The sequence below is a fragment of the Carica papaya genome, chromosome 2 (genome assembly GCF_054855325.1).
Source record: "Carica papaya isolate Zhongbai chromosome 2, ASM5485532v1, whole genome shotgun sequence".
NCBI classification, from domain to species: Eukaryota; Viridiplantae; Streptophyta; class Magnoliopsida; order Brassicales; family Caricaceae; genus Carica; species Carica papaya.
In genome coordinates, this window is record NC_142310.1 from 16,610,221 (window position 1) to 16,630,391 (window position 20,171).

The window sequence follows — 20,171 nt, forward strand, 5'->3', positions numbered from 1 at the left end:
TAAAATATGGAGGAATAAGTTATTAACCCATATTATTCCTCCATATTATATTAGCTTTCTTATTCAATACACTTGCCTGGTTGCAATTCTTAGACCATGCATATGTTATTAACCCTCCCAAGCCTAATATTCTATTTGCCATATAGATTCAATTTAGAAATAATTTCATGAAGTATAGGGTATAGAATGGATCAATAAAATAGATTAAGGGTCATTGATCATTAATTAAATATTTTTTTGTAGTTTTAAGCTATATCGATCCCCTAGCTAAGGAATTTAGCTAGACATGCTTGCACTAATCACCAAAATTATCAGTCACCACAATATCCATGAAAATTGTACTTTAACTATAAACTAAACCCAAAAATAAATTTCATTATTGAGTATTGGAGGTAAAAATAGGGAGAGAGTGGAAAGAAAAACTCTTTCTGAAGCTCTTAAGCCATATTCCTCCTTCGTGATATCTCGTATTTTCTCTTTACTTCTAACTACCAAAATATTAGCCTCATTTGTGTCTTTTATCTCCTAAAACTTTATGAGTTATCAGCCTTTCTTCCTCTTGAAATAGATTTTGCTTTCAGGTTCAAAAATAGTCTAGAATGGGAAGTTTTCTCACTATAGCCCGTAAATATAAGTTACTTAAGCCTTGTGGATATTATTTGCTTGCTATAGTGGGAAAATTGGGTAAATTTTGTTTTTTTGTCTTATTTTTGCCCCACTTTAGCTTAAAATCATTTATTTTTATCTGGAGAGTGCCTTTTCACCTAAATCAACAATAATACATAAAATTAGTGCTCATTTTGACTAAAAGCAAAAAACAATCTTAATAAATATAGAGTTAAACGTGTTGTATCAACTATTTAACAACTTCAACACTTCTTATCATCAAAAGTGATACGACACCGTCCAATCAGAGGGCTTAAAATGGGGAATATTATAATGCTATAGTGTTAATATTATTAGATCGAGTTCTGAAAGTTGTGTTGGCTACCTTTTGTTTTTGGCATATTACCATCTTTTTATGTCATGAGGTTGGTCAAGAGATGATGTTGAGACCAAAAAGAGTTTGTTGTTAATGTTCACCAAATGGTTAAGATTAAGGGTGTGGTGAATGACAACTTTCTCTTTTCTATTTAATGTTACGGTAGGTGGCATTTTGGGCCATATAAGGAAGAATGTAATCACATTTTATAATTCAATTATGATTTAATGTATGAATAATTGTATGACTCAAATACACTTCATGATTCATATAAAAATCTTACTACCCAACTAAAATATAACTATTTATAAACCTAACAAAAATTGTAGATAGCTAAGAGACATAGTTACAATCATATATACATCTATTTAACAATTTGTTTCTTGTCATTGTATTGAAAGGCTACGTTGGGTATTAACCATGGTGGTTACCCCCAACTAAGAGAACTTATTTGCAATAGATTCATTGAAATCTTAATGACTTACTTAGATGAAGCTCAACTTGGTTACCATAACCCAACACTAACACACTATATATCCATTTAACAATTTGTTTGTGATCATTGTTCTGAAAGGCTAGGCTGGATGTTAATCATGATAATTACCCCAACTAAGAGACTTTAATTACAATAAATTCATCAAACTCTTAATGACTTGATTGGATGAAGTTCAATTTGGTTACCCTAACTCAACACTAACACACTAATAAATTAAATCTTAGAACAATTGAACTTAATATTGTGTACTGACTACCGCCATCTAATAGCACATCTAAAAAGTGATAGATTATATATATTTAGTAATGTTCAAACTCATAATTTTCAAATAGAGAAGTTTAACTACTACCTTAGTGTACTAATGATTAATTATTGCTTTTTTTATCTTCCTTACAGACATAATAATTTTGTAATGATGTGCTTCCAAATAGTTTTTAATTACAAGGAACCAAAAATTAAAAGACAAGAATAATGTCCACATCCGTGAGTGGGAATTACTCTCTCCAAGTACCAAAACGCTTTTTGAAAAGTCCAATTAAAATTAAAAAAAGTTCCAAAATTTAATACCTATGTACATTTATTTATAAATTACAATTGTGTTATGAACAACCTACAATTGTGTGTATATATGTATATAACAAAAGATGGTAAGAGAAATCATAGATTAGGTTATTGGTTTTTTGTTTTTTTGTTTTTTGCTTTTACAACTTATAATATGTTGCAACAATCCTTAAATGGTAAGTTGGTCATAATGCATTCAAAGTAAAGGTAAGAAATAAAATATGTAGCAAAATAAACAATAAAATCTTATGCTTGAATTCCCAGTGAGCAGAACTTGTCGGCCCACTATTGATCCGCATATTTAATTGAAAAAAGAAAGGAGAAAACGACGACGTTTCTTATATTCCGCCTTCACATCGGCCACCCATGCCCTTGCCGCCAACCCCATGGAAGCCGTATAGACAAGTATCCTCTTGGTGAGCGCCGCATTCATCCAAGTTTCCGCGTTGCTCATCTCCCACCGGAACGTTTCTCTCCGGCGTAAGTGCTTCAGTTCGCTCAACCTATTGCTCAGACAGTCCACCGAATCTTTGACAATCGCCGAGCGCTAGTCGTTCCTTCTTGCTCCTACGTTTCGTAACCGAAGCCTGAGCCACTAGGGACTTGGACAGCTTGGTCGCCGAAAGAGGCTGAACTTCGATACTACCGGATTTTCCAGTACGTTTGGTGTTAGTCCAGCATGGAAGGCATCGACGTGGAGGGAAGCTCAATGATCTCGACTGAATTGCAGTCGGATGAATTCTGTGAGTCGATCCTTGATCGGTTCTCAAGTTCTACGCAAGAGGATCACCAGCACCTTTGTGCAGTGCTAGGCACCATGTCTCAGGAGCTCAAGGACCAGAACATCCCTCTGACGCCAGTTGCCTATTTTGGCGCTGCATGCTCCTCCCTCGACCGTCTCTCCTGCGAACCAGACCCTGCCGGGCACGTTATTGAGTCCTTCATGACCATTCTTTCCCTAGTGCTGCCCAAAATCTCGCCTGCAATTTTGAAGAAGAAGGGAGATTTTACCTCGGTTCTCCTTCTCAGGGTTCTCCGGTCGAGTTCGGTTACGGCTGGTTCGGTTGTTTCAGGTTTAAAATGCGTGTCTCAACTATTAATCACCAGAGATCCAGCTAATTGGTCTGACTTGTCTCAGTTGTACCCTCTTTTGTTGGTTTACATGACTGATTCTCGTTCTAAGGTATTTTCGCGTTTTCCTTTTTGCAAGTTTTGGTTTATTAATTCAGGTTAGCAATGAGTTACATGAATGTAATTTTTTTCTTTAATCCATTAAGTCGTAATTCAGTGCTTTTCGGCCGTTCAGGCATTTGATGAGTGGAATATCTTTGTCTTTCAAATAATTATTGAGAGATTAGCCATTAGATGATGATATAATCTAATACAAACAATTGAATTGACAACCGCAATAGGTGAGAAGGCAGTCGCATCATTGTATCCGTGATGTCTTACAAAGTTTCCAAGGGACACCGTCACTGGCCCCTGCTAGTGAAGGGATCATGAACACATTTGAAAAGTTTCTTCTACTGGCTGGTGGATCAAATGCCAATCCTAATGAAGGTCATGGAGGAGCTCTAGAGGTTCTCCACGTTCTAGATGCACTTAAAGAGTGTCTTCCTCTGATGTCAATGAAGTACTTGACTTCTGTGCTTAAGTACTTCAAAACTCTATTGGAACTTCGCCAGCAACTTGTGACAAGGCGCATAACAGATAGTCTGAATGCAGTTTGTCTTCACCAAAATGCAGACGTTCCAGCTGAGGCACTGCTTGACCTTCTGTGCTCACTTGCCTATTCTGTCTCATTGAATGAATCGTCGGCTGATGCCATGACCTTCACTGCTCGGTTGCTGAACGTGGGTATTAAGAGAATTCATGATCTTAATAGGCAAATATGTGTAGTTAAGCTCCCCATGGTATTCAACGCACTTAAAGGTGTGATATTCATGGTTGCAACAAGTCTGATTGCATTTTGGTGTTAGTTTTTCTCATTTGAGAATAATATATCTGGGTTTATGTCCATTTTTTCTTTCTTCATGAAGAAATGATAAAAATATACCGGTTAACATCTTCCCTTTTGTTGGCAGATATTTTGGCATCGGAATATGAGGAGGCCATATTTGCAGCCACAGAAACATTGAAGGGTCTGATAGATACTTGTATTGATGAAAGTTTAATTATGCAGGGAGTGAATCAGATTAGAAACACAAACTTGGATGAGCGAAAATCTGGGCCAACTGTCATTGAAAAAATATGCTCAACTATTGAAAACTTACTTGATTACCGCTACAGTGCTGTCTGGGACATGGCACTTCAAGTTGTTTCAGCTATCTTTGATAAATTAGGTAATCTCTTATTTGTTTTTCTTTTGTTTCTGGTTGACGTGCTTTTAATCTTTGTATCTTGTGATATAGATGAGTTAAGGTAGTAGAATTCTTATGGCCTGGTGATTTGTTAAAAGGTTGAACAACAAACAACAAACATGGACTTGCTCCCTTTATCTTTTGCTTTGGGGCTGAGATGCAGTTACTTTTCTCTATTCTATGGTGATGGTATTTATGGGAGATATGGGTATAATTGTCCTTTATAAAATTGATCTGTTAGTTTTTTTATCTTTGTGATAGTGCTACATTTTGGTCTTTTCTGACAAATACTGTTTTAACTGTTAGTGTTAACCATGACATTTTCAGGTGCTTATTCTTCTTATTTCATGAGAGGAACTCTTAAGAATTTGTCAGATATGCAGCATTTGTCAGAAGAAGATTTTCCATATAGAAAGCAGGTATTTATAGGTTCTTTAATGGGGAAATTTTTTATTTTATGTATAATAACCTCCATGATTCATACCAAACTGATGGGTTTTGTTAATTTTGAGGCATTTATATTTCTTTATGGTTTTACTGGAGAAACTCGTGGTCATTGGGTTTTGTCTTCCTTCTCCACCATCCATTTTCCTATCTTTTTAGGTTGAAAAATGTTATTTTCAATTCAAATCTTTTTTACAGAATAAACCAGAAAAGAGATTTCATGTTCCAGTGATTGAGGAAACCCTTGGATTCTGCTCTTAACCTCCATAATGTCGGTTGGGTGAGTGTGAGAGAGTATTCAAGTGGCCGAAGTTCAAAAGAAGCTTGTGTCCTTATCTCTCTTGATACTTCTTGGGTTATTTCGAAGAACACTTGATAACAGTTTGGTCCCCAACTTTTATTCTTTCTGTTGTTTTGCTAATTGTGTTACACACTGATTATCTGGAAATAAGAAGAAAGAGGTATCAGGGGACGGGTCCCATCAGAGGAAGAAGAAATTGGTTTTTCTCCTTAAGCTTGGAGTTTCTTTTGGTTTAGGTTTCTGGTTTGGGCTTAATAAGGAACAAGATGTTACTGGGTCAGGATTTTGGGATTTTATCAACTTTAAGATTTTAGTTTAGGATTTCATAGGTATCTGCTAAGTCTTGGAACGAGGATGCTAGTTGCTGTTGCTCCCCTATAAATATGTATGCAAATTGGATCAATAAAATTATTGGAAAGATGATTATAAACAAAGGTTTAGAGTACCTAATTCTAGAGATCACAGGGTTCTCTAAGAAGCCCTAAAGCCTAAACCAAGGCAGGTTGTAAAGGAAGGAAAGCTGTGAAACGGACTGTTCTGTTGCTTCAGGATTTCAATCTGAGTTGAGCCATGACCCGATCCCTGTCCAGACAAGAAATTTTAACAAACATGACTTTTAAAACTTTAAAACGAAACTCCAACCTTTGGATTAAGTTCTTCTTTTACCATTTTTATTAATCCTTGACAAAAATAATACATAACTATTATGTGGAATCATCAGAAGAAAAAATTGATGACTTGGCTAATAATAACATTATTTGGAAATTAAATAGCAAGGTAAATGTTTAGGACACGTCTCTGTGTTAGTCATTCATTGCTTAGGACATGTCTCTATGTGTTAGTCATGTGTTATTTCTATATGGGTTAAACCGTAGTGGGTTGCATAAACGACTTAATTGAAAAGGCAAAATAAAAAATTGAACCTTAAGAAGAGGAAGTAAAAGTAAACAATGTTTCTGAAGCTACTAGCTTCCAACAACAAATATTACTGAATGCTTTGAATTATTAATTTATTTTAATTATTTTTGGTATTATTTTGGGCTCAATATTTTCACATGGTTGGTACTGTTTATTGTTTATGGTGGTTGTGTCTGGGCCCAGGAATCAGAAATTGGCTGCTTTATTTCTTTACCTCATTGAATGTCTCCCAAGAAAACAAATAAATACCTCATTGCAGTAAAATGTTTCACATTCTTGATTGTTTGTAGTATCCTCACCTTTTGCTCAGCTGGTTTATTCATATGTTTTGTCAAATCTCCAGCTACATGAATGTGTAGGATCAGCTCTTGGTGCTATGGGGCCTGAGACATTTCTAAGCCTTCTGCCTCTGAAGTTGGAGGCTAATGATCTTTCAGAGGCAAATGTCTGGCTCTTTCCAATTCTGAAGCAATATACTGTTGGTGCTCGCTTGAACTTCTTCACAGAGGTCATTTTGGGTATGGTTGGAATCATAAGGCAGAAAGCCCGAAAGGTAAGGAATTCTCTATAGTGATGGTTTCTGTTTCCTCAAATGCTCTATAATTATAATGTAATTGGTTTCAGTCCTGGGCACCCATTTATACTATAATTATGAGTGAATAGATAGTTATTAGAATAGTTATTATCTTAAAAAAAAGTAGTTATTAGAATTTAAATCTGTGTCTACTTTTCATGTTGTAACTTGGCTAGCTTGAGATGGAAGGACGAATTTTCTCATCAAGGTCTGCTGATGCTCTTGTCTACTCTTTATGGTCGTTGTTGCCTTCATTTTGCAACTACCCATTGGATACTGCTGAGAGTTTCAAGGATCTAGAGAAAAGTTTATGTGCTGCCCTTCAAGAACAACGAGATATTCGTGGAATTATATGTTCCAGCTTGCAGATTCTGATTAAACAAAATAAAGAAATTGCAGAGGGCAAAGATGTTTTATCCAGTGTTGATGCAAGTACTGCTATGCAGTGTGCTCTATCCCACTATACCCCGCAGGTTGCAACTGGCAATTTGCAAGTACTTCGGTTGTATTCTCGTGAACTGTTATCCGTTTTGTCAGGGATCTTCATGGAATCAGAAAAAGACTACGGTGGTTGCTTACAGGTACCTTGCCAGTCAGTAAGATTGTATAGCTTGGTATTATTATTTTTTGGATCAGCTTATATTTTTTAGTATCATACAGAGGAAGCAATAGAGGCAGGAGAAATTTAGGGTAACGGAGAGAGAGAGAGGTTGAGAATATTTGAATTTGAATTTTCTGGAATGATTAGATTTTTATACTACTAATGCTGTAAAGGGTTAGTTAGAATGTCCATTTATACTACTAATACTGACGACTAACAGAGTCAGTTACAATTGACTACTGGCTAACTCCTGACCCAATTTACCCAATACAATCAATCCCTCTCAATGTTCCCACGCTACCCTACAATTTTTTTTTTTGAAATAAAAAGAATAATATTTATTCATAAGCACCAAGGAGGTGCTGCAACCCATATATAAAATTATTTACAAATTAGTACGCATGTCTATAACATTACCAAAATCCTCAATTTGTGAATAGAGTACCCAAAAAACACAGAACCCAAATATTGTAACCATTTATCTCTAATCTTAAGAACTCCTCTTCCATCTTTTTAAAAGCTCTATTATTTCTCTCTTTTCAAATCACCTAAACAAAGTAAGTGGAATGATGCCCACAGTTTTCCTCCCCTTACTAATTCCTTCCCATGCCCAAATATTCATCCCTAACTGAACCAGCAATGACCAAGCTAATTCCCAATAATTCGTAAATTATAGTCCATAACTTGTGCACAAAAGGGCATCATAATAGAATATGATTGTAGGATTCCACTTCTCTTTTGCAAAGATAGCATCCATTTACCATAGTTTTTCTCCTTCTCATCAGTTTACAAAGGAAGCTCTATTATCATGCTACCTTATAGTCTTATCCCTCCTTTGGTAAAGCTGAAAGGGTCTTGCTATTATGCCTTTGATATACTATCAAGGGCTTACTGAAAATACCCCTTGCTCGAACAGCAACCTTGTCTCAAAAGTTGAGATGAGGGAACTGCTGTGTAGGAACTCGGAATCCTCCCAAGTGTAGTCCTCATCATATGTTCCAAACCAATGAACCAGTACTTGGTCAGCCTCCTTGCCATCTTGAAGAATTCTTCTTTTTGCGCATAATTCTTTTTGGGTGCAGAACTATTAGTCCATCTGGATTATAATAAGGGAGGTATGTGAAATGGAGTTGTTTACCAGGTATATACTTCTTGAGCTTGGAAACATGGACAATAGGATAAATGTGACAAGTAGGAGGTAACTTTAATTTGTAGGCGACCTCGCCTACCTTTTGTTTAACCTCAAATGGTGCAGGAAAATGTGGGGACAATTTTGGTGTCAGATCCATGCAGACCGAACTCTGTTGAAAAGGTTGGAGCTTGAGAAGCACCAGGTTATTCTCATTGAATTTCCTATCTCTTTGGTGCATGTTAGCATATTGTTTAATGCGGTGCTCTGCCATAAGCGAATTCTCATGAATCTCTTTGCTCATTCAGGCATGCTCAGCTAAATAATCTTCTGCTACCTACAATGGTGTCTGGATATTTGTTGGATCCAGGAAGTGTGGTGGGGTGTAACTATATAAGGCTTGAAAAGTGGACTTTTTCAAGCTGGAGTGGTATGAAGAGTTGTACTACCATTTATCCAGGCTAGCCATTTGGACCGGGTTTTTGGCTATTGGTGCATCATGCATCTAAAATACATTTCTAAGCATTGGTTGAGACACTCAATCAGACCATTTGTTTGGGGGTAATAGGTTGAGCTGAACGAAGTGAAGTGTCCAACAATTTCATCAACTCCTTCCAGAGGAGACTAGTGAAAACCTTGTCTCTGTCAGAAACAAGGACCTATGACACTCCATGCAATCGACGGATAGTTTCCATGTACAATCTGACTACCTCTTGGGCAGTGAAAAGGTGGTGTAAGGATATGAAGTGGTCGTATTTGATGAAATGGTTCTATCACAAGAATGGTATCTTTAGCTCCGATATTGAAAGTTGGTTGATGAAGTTGGAGGGAGACGTAAGTCCAAGCTTGTGTAGGCACAAATGAAGTTTGCAACAAACCCCGTGAGAGAACCTTCTCTATCTGACAACGTTGGCAGATATCATAGATTTGGACCATCACTGCATAATTTGTTGTTTGGCTCCATACCAAAAAAAAATGCTGCATGAGGCGTTCATAGATTGTTTTGATTTCGGAATGCCCCTTCACGATTATAGAATTTAGTCTCTTAAATTAATGGTAAGCCGATTACAATTTGATGCTTGTAGCATAGGACTCCATTCTTTAAGCTAAAAGTGGATCCACTACCAGGTGCAATGATCATATGTTCGAGAAGGCCGAGAGTGTAGAATTAGAGCTTATGACTTCAGGTAGCCAAGCAAGTGTACCTATGGTTACTATTGCTAGTAATTCAGCTTCTGTATAATACTCCAAATGTGTCGACAATGTACCAACAACTCTGTTGGTGGTCTCCTGTTTAAACAAAATAGTGTAATTGGGCCCAAGTAATTTGACCACTCCCTTCTGTTTGCACCACTGAAGTAACCCTCTAATCTAAGAGGTACTTACGGTTCATCCGGTCAGTTTTGATGAAAAAAAGTGTGCTCCTTCCAAGTAGTGATGCCGCTTGGATACCGCGTACTAGACTGCCATAAGCTCTCTTTCGTAAATTGACTTTGCTTTGTTTTGTGGGAATAGTTGCTGATGCAGGCAATGGATTGATCTCCCAGCATCTGGACGACTCCAATTCTCTTCTCGCTGGCATTCATTTCCACTAGGAATGGTTCATCAAAAATTAGGAAGCCTGGGCACTATGCTGCTATTCATGGTTGACTCAAGATGTTGGAAGGCTTTTGGTGGCCTTTGCAGTCCATTTGAAAGCATCTTTCTTGAGCAGATCTGTTAGAAGCTTAGTGATTACACTGTAATTTCTAATGAACTTTTGATTGCTACTATAGATTAGACGAGCTTGGAAAGCCTTCATGGAATTTGGTTGGGCCAGTTAAACATTACCTCTACTTTCTTCAGGTCTATCTTGATTCCTTGATGAGAGATGATATAGCCAAAATAATAAACTTCATGCTGGAGGAATGAACATTTGGCCTCCTTAGCATATAATTGATGCTTCACAACAAGCTCAACACTTTTTCCAGATGCTCGAAGTGGTCCTGTTCATTCCAACTATAGATTAGACAATCATCAAAAGTAACCAACACAAAATTCCGTAAATACACTATGAATATATGATTCATGCTTGGAAAGTTGGTTAGGCCAAAGGATATCGCTTTGAACTCATAGTGTCCATGATGAGTTCGGAAAACTGTTTTATGAATGTCTTCTTCTTTCACTTTGATTTGGTGGTATCCGACTCTTTAATCATTCTTGGAGAACACCATTGCTCCACATGAGTCATCTAACAAGTCATCGATTATGGAAATAGAAAACTTGTATTTTTCCATGAGAAAGTTAAGACGGTAGTCGACGCAAAACCTCCAAGTACCGTCCTTTTCTTGACCAGTAATATCAGAGAAGAGATATGGGTTGTTGCTTGGAGAGATGAAGTTAGCCAACATTTTGGATACCTAGCCCTCAGCTTCATTCTTTTAAAATAGGTATGATGTATGGCCTCACATTGACTGGCAGCTTGCCCTAGACCAGTGGGATAGCACTATCAAAATCCCTTAGAGGAGGAAGACCCTCGGTTTCTTGGAATACATCTCTGTATTTGGCCAAACTTCCTTGAGCTGTTCATTGCAGTTGCTAATGATTGGATTCTTAGTGGCGTTGTTTGGAGTACATGAGATAGTTTTCTAGATAGAATTTTGGAAATCAGGTTGTAGAGACTGCTAATTAAACCAATAGGCAGTTTGCCCATTCCTTTTTGGGGATGAGAACAATAAAAGTGGAATTTAGAAATTTTACAAATTCGCCATCACTATGGAACTCTTTAAAAACATTAAAAACATCCTCCTTCAAAAGATACCAGAAAGTTTGCATGAATTTAAGGTTGAAACCATCAGGGCCTGGGGCCTTATCTCCATCACAGCTCTTAAGGGCAGCAACAATTTCATCTTCAGTAAAATCAGTCTCAAGCATCTCTTTGTTAATGTAGTCAAGAGTGTCAAATTGCAAATTATCCAGCTTAGGCCGCAACACGAACTCTTCAGTGTACAGGTTGTGAAAATGCTTTTTGGCTGCTTCCGTGATCATCTTCCGCTCAATGCTTAATTCCTCAATATAATTATTTCTCATCCTGTTATTCGCAAGACACTGAAAATATCTGGTGTTTCTGTCATCATCTTTTAACCATTTTTTTCTTGATTTTTGTCTTCAGGAAATTGCTTCCCTATTCAGTTTTTCAGCCACCTTTTTTTCAGTTGGTCTCTTTTGCAGAACTCATCAGAATTGAGACCGAGATCCCCTTCTTTACAATCAATTTTGTTGAGCTCATTCAAAATGTCATTGATTTCAAACTTCTCATTACGACTAACCTCTTTGGACCAATGTTTAATCTCATTTTTCAAATTCTTGAATTTGAAAGAAATTTTAAAACTTACTGTACCTTTAGTGGAAGAATTGTTCCAAACCTTCTCAACCAACTCCTTGAAGCTATCCAAACTGGACCATTTGTTTTCAATTCTGAAAGGAACAGGACCCCACTGAATCCCATTTTCAGACAAGAAGATCGGATAGTGATCGGAAATTGGGCGCAGGAGAACTTTCTGACAAAGCCCAGATAATTTAAGCAGAAGAGAAGGATCAAGAAGAAATCTGTTAATTCTGGAGAAATTTGGGGTAATTCTGTGGTTGCTCCAAGTCCAGGAACCACAGGTCAACGGGATATCAAAAAGATTTAATGCCTCAATGTTATCTTTAAACTCGTTAGCAGTAGACTCACTGAAATGCTTCTCAGAATGTTCATAACTGTTAAGGATCATATTGAAATCACCCTCAACAACACCCACCGAACCCCACCTACATGTCAAATCAAAGAGTTCTTTCCAGAGAGTGACTTTTTCATCCTTATTATCCCTGCAATAAACCCCAGTAAAGTACCATTCTAAGCACGGTTAACCCGAAGCAAATAGAGCAGAAACAGTAATATTGCCAATGAAAGAACTTTTACAGACCACAACATCCTTATTCCAAAAGAGCAGAATGCCACCAGCCGACCCCTTGGTCGGTCATTGCAGCCAGCAAACGTTGCTGATGCACCACAAGCTTTTAATGAAACAAATATCTATCACTCCCATCTTAGTTTCCTGTAGGCAGATTATGGCCGGCTTCCAATGGGTAAGATAACCCATAATGACATTCCTCTTTTTTTTTATCATTCAACCCTCGCACGTTCCATAAAATGATCTTATCTATCATTGGATTCAACAGTAATTTCCCCTAACTCCAGCTTCTTCTTGCGTCTGCCATCATAATTTATAGAAGAATGAAGGCGCTTAAGCTCCCTTATCCCTGCTTCTTTTTTCTTTTTTGGTGTTTTGACTGAAACATCTTTATTCATATTCTCACTCATTCTTTTTTCTAGCGCTGAAAACAGAAAGTATGCATGCTATTCCAGACCCTTAAGTGAAATACCTAACTCAGCATTTATCTGTTGGATATTATGGACTACCCATGAAGAATAAAGTTGTTTCAGAGAGGAATCGGATGGCTCAAGTTCTTCAATCGGGAGTTCTGTACCTACTTCAGGAACAATCATAATGTCCATACCAGAGTTAGGAATCGACATCCTTATTACCCCTCTCACGACATACCATTATCCTCTCTTCCATTATATCTTAGTGTCACATCGTTAGCATTTGTAAACTAAAATTCTTCTCTTCTAAGATGTATGAAGTGGAAGATAGACCTAGGTTCTAAACTTATTGTCTGGAACATTACCTAGGGTTCTGATTCTCAAATTAGCATATGAAAGATATTTCTCTCCCATCTTCTTCCCCATTTGTGTTTTAGATTTTTTTTTGAAATAAAAGAGAAAGAATATTATTATGCACAAAGATACCAAGGAGGTACCACCTGAAAGCACAAAATTATAAGTCGATCAGGTGATTTATGACAGTCCCAATATCTTCCCAATCTACTATGTCATAACCAATCAAAATAGAATCAAAAGTATGAAACCATCTATCTCTAATATTTACAGTGTCTGTTTCAATACCCTCAAAAGTCCTAGTATTGCTCTCCCTCCAAACAACTCACATAATAGAAATCGCAATAAGGAATAATTCTTTTTTCTTTTTATATAAACCAGCCGATGCCCACAACTCCTTACTAACACTACCCGTCATGACCCACTTCATCCCCATAATGCCGTACATGTACTCCCAAATTCTGTAGACCATAGGACATTGAAGTAACAAGTGGTTGCATGATTCTTCTTCGGTCGTGCACATTTAACACCTATTAGCCATCACCATACATCTTTTTCTCAACATATCAATGGTCAAGATTTTTTTCTTTAACAGCTTCCCAAATGGAAAAAGCTATTCAAGGCAGTGTCTTGACGTTCTCCTCACCATTTTTGACAATAAAGTTGTAGTAGGACTTCACCAAAAAACCTCTTTTCTTGTCCGGTTTCCAAATTCTTATGTCTTTCACGTTACCCACCTTAAAAACAGCAAGCCAGCGAAGCAGATTACAGAATTCTACCTCTTCTTCATCCAATTTCTTCTAACCTGTATACACTGCTCACCCACCCCTTTTCCCTTCTCAAACGCCTTCTCCACAAGGATATCCATCTCACAAGCAATCTCAAAGATCCTCAGGAATTTATCTTTCAATTTGAAGTCACCAGTAAACTCATCCTTCCAGAATTTAATTTCAGCTCCATTACCCAGCTGTCAGCATAAACAATCACAAAACTTCTTACTGTCGATGCTAATTTGCTCCATTACCCATTTGTGTTTTAGATTGGTTGGATTCATTTGGTTATGCCAACATTTCAAATGGGAGAGATAGGATATGCCAAGAGGGAATTATGTTGAGAAATCACCCACACGGTTCATACAGATTAAAGTAAAGCTGATATAAAAAGAAAGAATTCAAAGGATTTTGAACATGGTATGGTGATATGTCTACCGCACAGAGCTACTTGTAAAATTTTCTGTTATATGAACCATCTCTTACAACTAGGGTTTCTTTTCCTATATATAGCAAAAAGGACAAAATCCAATTTTACAAGGGTGCACTTTATAATTAAAAACTACGTTAGGCTTAAAAAATATTGTATTGCATCGCAGGGGGCAAATGCAAACCTTGCATCCAGAGAACACACATTTGACTAAGAAAATGATTCATCATCATGGGGGTTTGCCCCTCCCTTTTCCTGGGGCTTAATTTTGAATATTAACTCATTTTACCAACTTGACAAATTATTACTCCAATACAGGTGTCAGACAGGCTGAATTTGTTGAATAATTTTGCAGTGTTCTCCATATCTTGTAAAAACCTGTTGTAGAGTGTTTTCTGCTTAGATAGTTGTATCACATAAGAAGTTCCATGTATGTAATAATTTCAACGTTATTCAAGTTGCTAACAGTTTTTGCATTGCTTACAGTCTTTGATTGGTGAGTTTGCTTCCATAGCGGAAAAAAAAGTTACCAAAATTTTATACAGAAAGGCAATGCACAAGCTTTTGGAAGTTACACAGTTGGCTGGAAAGCCTGAGAGCTCCAGAAATAATTGTATGCAGATTGATGATTTGTCAAACCAAAAGTCACCATCTGTTATAAGGTAGTTTACTTCCCTTTATGTTGCTTTTTGTGTTTGCATCTGTGATGTTTAGAAGTTTCCATTAACCTGCTGTTGTCTGACGGCATTTGACTTTTACATCTAACTGCAGGGCACGTCTATTTGACCTGGCAGTTTCACTTTTACCTGGTTTGGATTCTGAAGAGAGTGATGTCTTATTCACTGCGATAAAGCCTGCATTACAGGTCCTTCAGTGATCATGTATCACTGAGTTTTTCCACTTCATACTATGGAGTAGTTTTCTATCTCTTATCTTTTGCAGATGGGAAGTTTAACCAAATGTGACTTAAAAAATGTATTCCTGGACTGCAGGATGTTGAAGGTTTGATCCAAAAGAAAGCATACAGAGTTCTTTCAGTTCTTCTCAAGGTCTTTTCTTCTTTTTCCTTTATTTATGCTACTGTTTATTGTTTTTGTATTGTATATTTGGGACCTTCATGCTCTACTTATATTCTATATGGTCCACACAGACTAGTTCACTAGACTAGTTCTTAGTTTAGACTGGTTCAAGGTTTCTTGGTGTGACATTCTTTGTTTTTGGTGTCTGTTTCTCCAGATTTGCACTCTAAAGTCCTTTTTTTGGGGTAAATTTTGAATATGGTAATTTGTTTTTTGAAATAAAAATATATAAAAGTATTATTCATAAAGGTATTAAGGAGGTACCACCCGTATACATGGTATTTACAAGTCAATTAAGTGATCAACGACATTCCCAAAATCTTCCAGCCTATTAATGTCGTGACTCAAGACCGTGGAACCAAAAACATGGAATCATCTATCTCTAGTATCACTCATCTCCCTCTCAATATCCTCAAAAGTTCTAGCATTTCTCTCCTTCCAAATAAGTCAAAAGATAGATAGAGGGATTAGTGGTAAATAGGTTTTCTTTTTATATAAGCTTGCCCAAGCACACAATTCTTCTCTAACTGATCCCGCAATTACCCAATTTATACCCAATAGGCTATACGCCATGGTTCAAATGTTATAAACCATCGGGCACTAAAGAAGAATGTGGTTGCAAGATTCTATCTGTCTTTTACATCAAAAACACCTATTAACGATGATTAGACCCCTCTGCATCAACTTATCAATAGTCAATATACAATTCTTTCCCACTTTCCAAGCAAAGAAAGCAACTCTAGGAGGGGCCTTCGCCTTCCAAATCTGTTTTGCCGGAAAGTGAACATCCTCGTAGTCTTCCCCTCTAGTTCAGTGGTTATAAAATGTCTTTACGGAGAAGACTTCTTTTTTACTCTTTTTCAACATAAGCTGGTCATTATGATTCTCTAATTGGATGTTTGATAGCATGAGAAGCAAATTTTCATTTTCTTCAATCTTCCAATCATTTAAATTTTTAGTAACATTCACAGCCCACTCCCTCCTACGACTCACCCCTGAATAAACCGCCTCCACCACCATATTTCTTGAAGTAGCAACGGCAAATATATTCAGGAATTGATCTTTTAACCTACCCGCCCAACCCAATCATCCTTTCAAAACCGAATACAATCACCCTTACCCACCATCCATTTTGTGCAATCAAAGAATATTTGGCTCCCCATACTGATCTTTTTCCATAAACTCATGCCATGTCAATTTGAGGAACAGAATGGGCAATTGTTAGCGGAGCATAGACTTGATATCTCTTTCTTGTCTATAGTTAAGCACAACTGAGTAGTTAAAGTGAAAGGAGATCAAAAATTTCAAGTCTTAATTTATTGTGGAAATACAATTAAGAAGCTAGTCATTCATCAGGATTGTTATATGAACCTTGTTTCATCCTCTACAGTTGAATGACTCATTCTTTCATTACAAACGCATTCACAGCCAGGCAGAGTGGCATAGCTGGGAAATGAGTACTCTAGTAACTCAACAATGTCTTTTTTCTATTTTCTATGGTGCTTACCATGATTTGATCTGATGCAATGTAGTTCCTATATAGGGCACATATTTTTCTTGGCTGACTTGCCTTTATTGTGATTATGTTCAATATGATGAAAATACCAATGGAGTGGAGAAGCAAGAGGACCGATCAAGTCTTCCTTAAAGCAAAAATTTCGAGACTAGTCCAGATCTTTCCCCTAAGATAGTTCTATAGGTATTGAATACAACAAGGAAACTGACGCACTTATTGGACCTACAGATAGTTCTTTATGTTGAATGTTTTTCATCAGCCAGATGGAATGGGGGAACAAGAGGACCAATCATGCCTTCCTTAAAGCAAAAGTTTTGATATTAGTCTAGATCTTTCCCTTAAGGTAGATCTATAGATATTGAATACAATGAGGAAACTAAGGACTTATCGGGCCTACAGAGATTGAGGTGAAAAGTATCATGATAAACCAATTTCTCAATTCTTAGATCTCATCTTTAGTAATTCCATTACTTGTTTCTTTGTTATTTTTTTGTGTTTGACCAAGACAACAAATTTTGCAAAGTTTGCTGGAATTTTTTGAAAGCTCCAATATCATGTTTTGGATAGTTTGTTACATCAAACCTTGAGAGAATTGATGTGGAATGAATATGAACTAAAAAGTAGAAATTTTCTTCTATTTTATCTACATCTTATTGTAATAGTATGGATAAGATTAATTTTTAATAGCTGATTTACTTATAATCTAATTTGCCTTAGTAATTAATTTTTTTTTTAATATTTTTGGAATTAGAGTTGAATTTGAATTTTATATTTAAACATTAATAAGTATCTTATAGTTTTGAGGTAAGGCTTTAGAGGATAAATTATCAGGATGGTTTTCAGAATAACTTGGTTATTTGAAGAAATAAACTATTATTTTAGGTAAGATGCCTAGGGATCCCAGGTGTGACTCTAGTTAATTTCTACTATTCCATCAGAAAGTAATCCTAAATTTTCCTGAATCAATTATGTTTTCTAAATATTTGGAAATAAACCTGAGAGAAAACTTTTGGAAATAACTTTTATATCTTGTACTGACTAGAAGTTTCTTTTGATTTTGGAACTTTCAAATGCTTCATTTGTCGAAGTAATTACCTGGACATTTGTTCTCCTTGAGTCATGTTATACAATAATTTGGGAATTGTCGTTTTCTTTGTTAGTCATTACTATATGTATAATTGCGGATGAATAATACTGTTTGATGGATTTTTGTCATCAGAAGGATGAATTTCTTTCACCAAAGCTTGAGGAGTTGCTCGGGCTTATGATTGAAGTGCTGCCATCATGTCATTTTTCTGCCAAGCGCCATAGACTTGACTGTTTACATTTTCTAGTAGTGCGTGCCATCTCTAAGGTGATAGAAATATGATTTGTTTCCTTTTCTTTTCATCCATCTTCCATTGTAACCGTGCCCTCTATTTTTGAGATAAGGATTATGTTTCTTGATTCTTACTTGATAAAAATGGTTGTCATATCATATTTGAGTTTTTACGCTTTTTATACAGGATGGGTGGGAGCAAAGGCGGTGTGAGATTCTTAGTTCTTTCCTAACTGAAATAATACTTACTCTGAAAGAGGTACGACACAGCTACTCAAACATGGCGTTAATTTTTTTGACTTTTTTTTTTTGTAAAAATATCATTTTGTATTAATTTATTGTTGGGTTGACGAGCTTGTAGATTTCTTGCTTTTTTTATTTATTTATGCCCATTTCAAAAGGTATACAACCTACGGCAAGTGTGGAAACCCCTCTGTCATACAGAGTGAGAGAAGTAACTAACCACAAAGCTAGGGGTCTTTAGTTTGCAGATTTGTTGTTGGTTTTATTGAAAATTGGTTAGACTATGAAGCTAAGAGCAAGTGGAGATTCATTAAAATGCCGTAAAGAACTTCATTCTTCTGCAGGTCTTTGTTGTGCTTCATTAAAATTAATATTACTTGGTCTACTTCTATATCGATCCTGTGACCTCAGTAATGTCAGTGTTTAAGGAGTGTTTCTATATGGTAGCTTTGGAATCTTTAGAGTCGCTAGAGACTATTGGCAATAGCTGCCAAGTTTACCTGCTATTTTAGCTATGTCCTTTGCTATGTAATTGGTTGTCCTTGGCTTCCTAACATGGCATTTTTGGTGCTACTTTTGAAAGGATCCATCCTTGAAAACTAAATTTTTGTGATTTCTATGCTGAATTATGGTTGTTGGTATAGCTAGCAATATATTTTACAGATGCGAGCAAGATGGTGTATGATTAAAATGCAATATGCCTAGCTAAACAATGCACGGGGTATTACTTGTGGACTTTCTTAAGCAGGCAGCTTGCTTTACTGTCATTACAGTATGCAGGATAGCGGTGCTACTAGTGTATCACTTATCCTTTTCTCTTCCTCCCTCCTACTTGTAATGGCTTTGGAATTTCTTGTGTCTTATTATCTTCTTGCAGGCTAATAAGAAAACAAGAAATAGAGCATATGACGTGCTTATACAAATTGGTCATGCATATGGAGATGAGGAAAATGGTGGCAATAAGGAAAACTTGCATCAGTTCTTCAACATGGTAATCTTGTCTTTTTAATTGATGTTTCAAACATTCCATATCAGATTATGATTTTTTATTGCAGGCTATTTTCCTTGGATACTTGAGTTTTAATGATATTCAGATGAATTTTTACGATTTATATTTATTTATGGCCACAGGTAGCTGGATGCTTGGCTGGAGAAACTCCTCATATGATTAGTGCTGCTGTCAAAGGCTTGGCTCGCTTGGCTTACGAATTTTCTGATCTGATTTCTACTGCCTACAAGTTGCTTCCTTCTACATTCCTCCTCCTCCAAAGAAAGAACAAAGAAATTGTAAAAGTTTGTTCCTCTCTTCCCCCCTTCTCTCTCTATTTTTGCTAGTAAACACACACAAGCATACAGCATCCCAAGGGTCATACTTAAATGTTGCTTTTTTTTTCACGTAAATTATCAAAGTTTTTTCATCTCTTCCCCTCTTTTCTCTCTATTTTTGCTAGTAAACACACACAAGCATACAGCATCCCAAGGGTCATACTTAAATGTTGCTTTTTTTTTTCACAAATAAATTATCAAAGTTTTTTCATCTCTTCCCCTCTTTTCTATCTATTTTTGCTAGTAAACACACACAAGCATACATGCATCCCAAGGGTCATACTTAAATGTTGCTTCCTTTTCATATTTCTACTCTTTTAAGAAGAGTGGAGAAATTATGATAATTTTTCAGCTCTTCCTTTCTATTATAGCTACAGACAAACATTCTACATGCCTCCCAGGTTGTGGGCATTGTTCTTGT

At 36.5% G+C, this 20,171-nt stretch overlaps 1 protein-coding gene across 2 annotated transcripts in view; it reads left to right on the forward strand.

Moving 5' to 3' along the window:
* Positions 1 to 2,358: 2,358 nt before the first annotated feature.
* LOC110817291 (ARM repeat superfamily protein) overlaps positions 2,359 to 20,171 on the forward strand; it is a 30,663-nt gene continuing 12,850 nt past the window's right edge. Inside the window, exons 1-13 of one of the 2 annotated variants that reach the window (XM_022045754.2) lie at positions 2,359 to 3,222; positions 3,452 to 3,971; positions 4,124 to 4,381; positions 4,727 to 4,818; positions 6,406 to 6,615; positions 6,813 to 7,217; positions 14,755 to 14,930; positions 15,040 to 15,133; positions 15,261 to 15,317; positions 18,083 to 18,217; positions 18,369 to 18,440; positions 19,302 to 19,415; positions 19,556 to 19,711. In XM_022045754.2, coding sequence (XP_021901446.2) covers positions 2,719 to 3,222; positions 3,452 to 3,971; positions 4,124 to 4,381; positions 4,727 to 4,818; positions 6,406 to 6,615; positions 6,813 to 7,217; positions 14,755 to 14,930; positions 15,040 to 15,133; positions 15,261 to 15,317; positions 18,083 to 18,217; positions 18,369 to 18,440; positions 19,302 to 19,415; positions 19,556 to 19,711 — 2,793 coding nt within the window. In that variant the 5' untranslated portion in view covers positions 2,359 to 2,718. Of the gene's footprint in view, positions 3,223 to 3,451; positions 3,972 to 4,123; positions 4,382 to 4,726; positions 4,819 to 6,405; positions 6,616 to 6,812; positions 7,218 to 14,754; positions 14,931 to 15,039; positions 15,134 to 15,260; positions 15,318 to 18,082; positions 18,218 to 18,368; positions 18,441 to 19,301; positions 19,416 to 19,555; positions 19,718 to 20,171 lie in introns of both variants that reach the window. The other variant, XM_022045753.2, reaches the window with a different exon arrangement.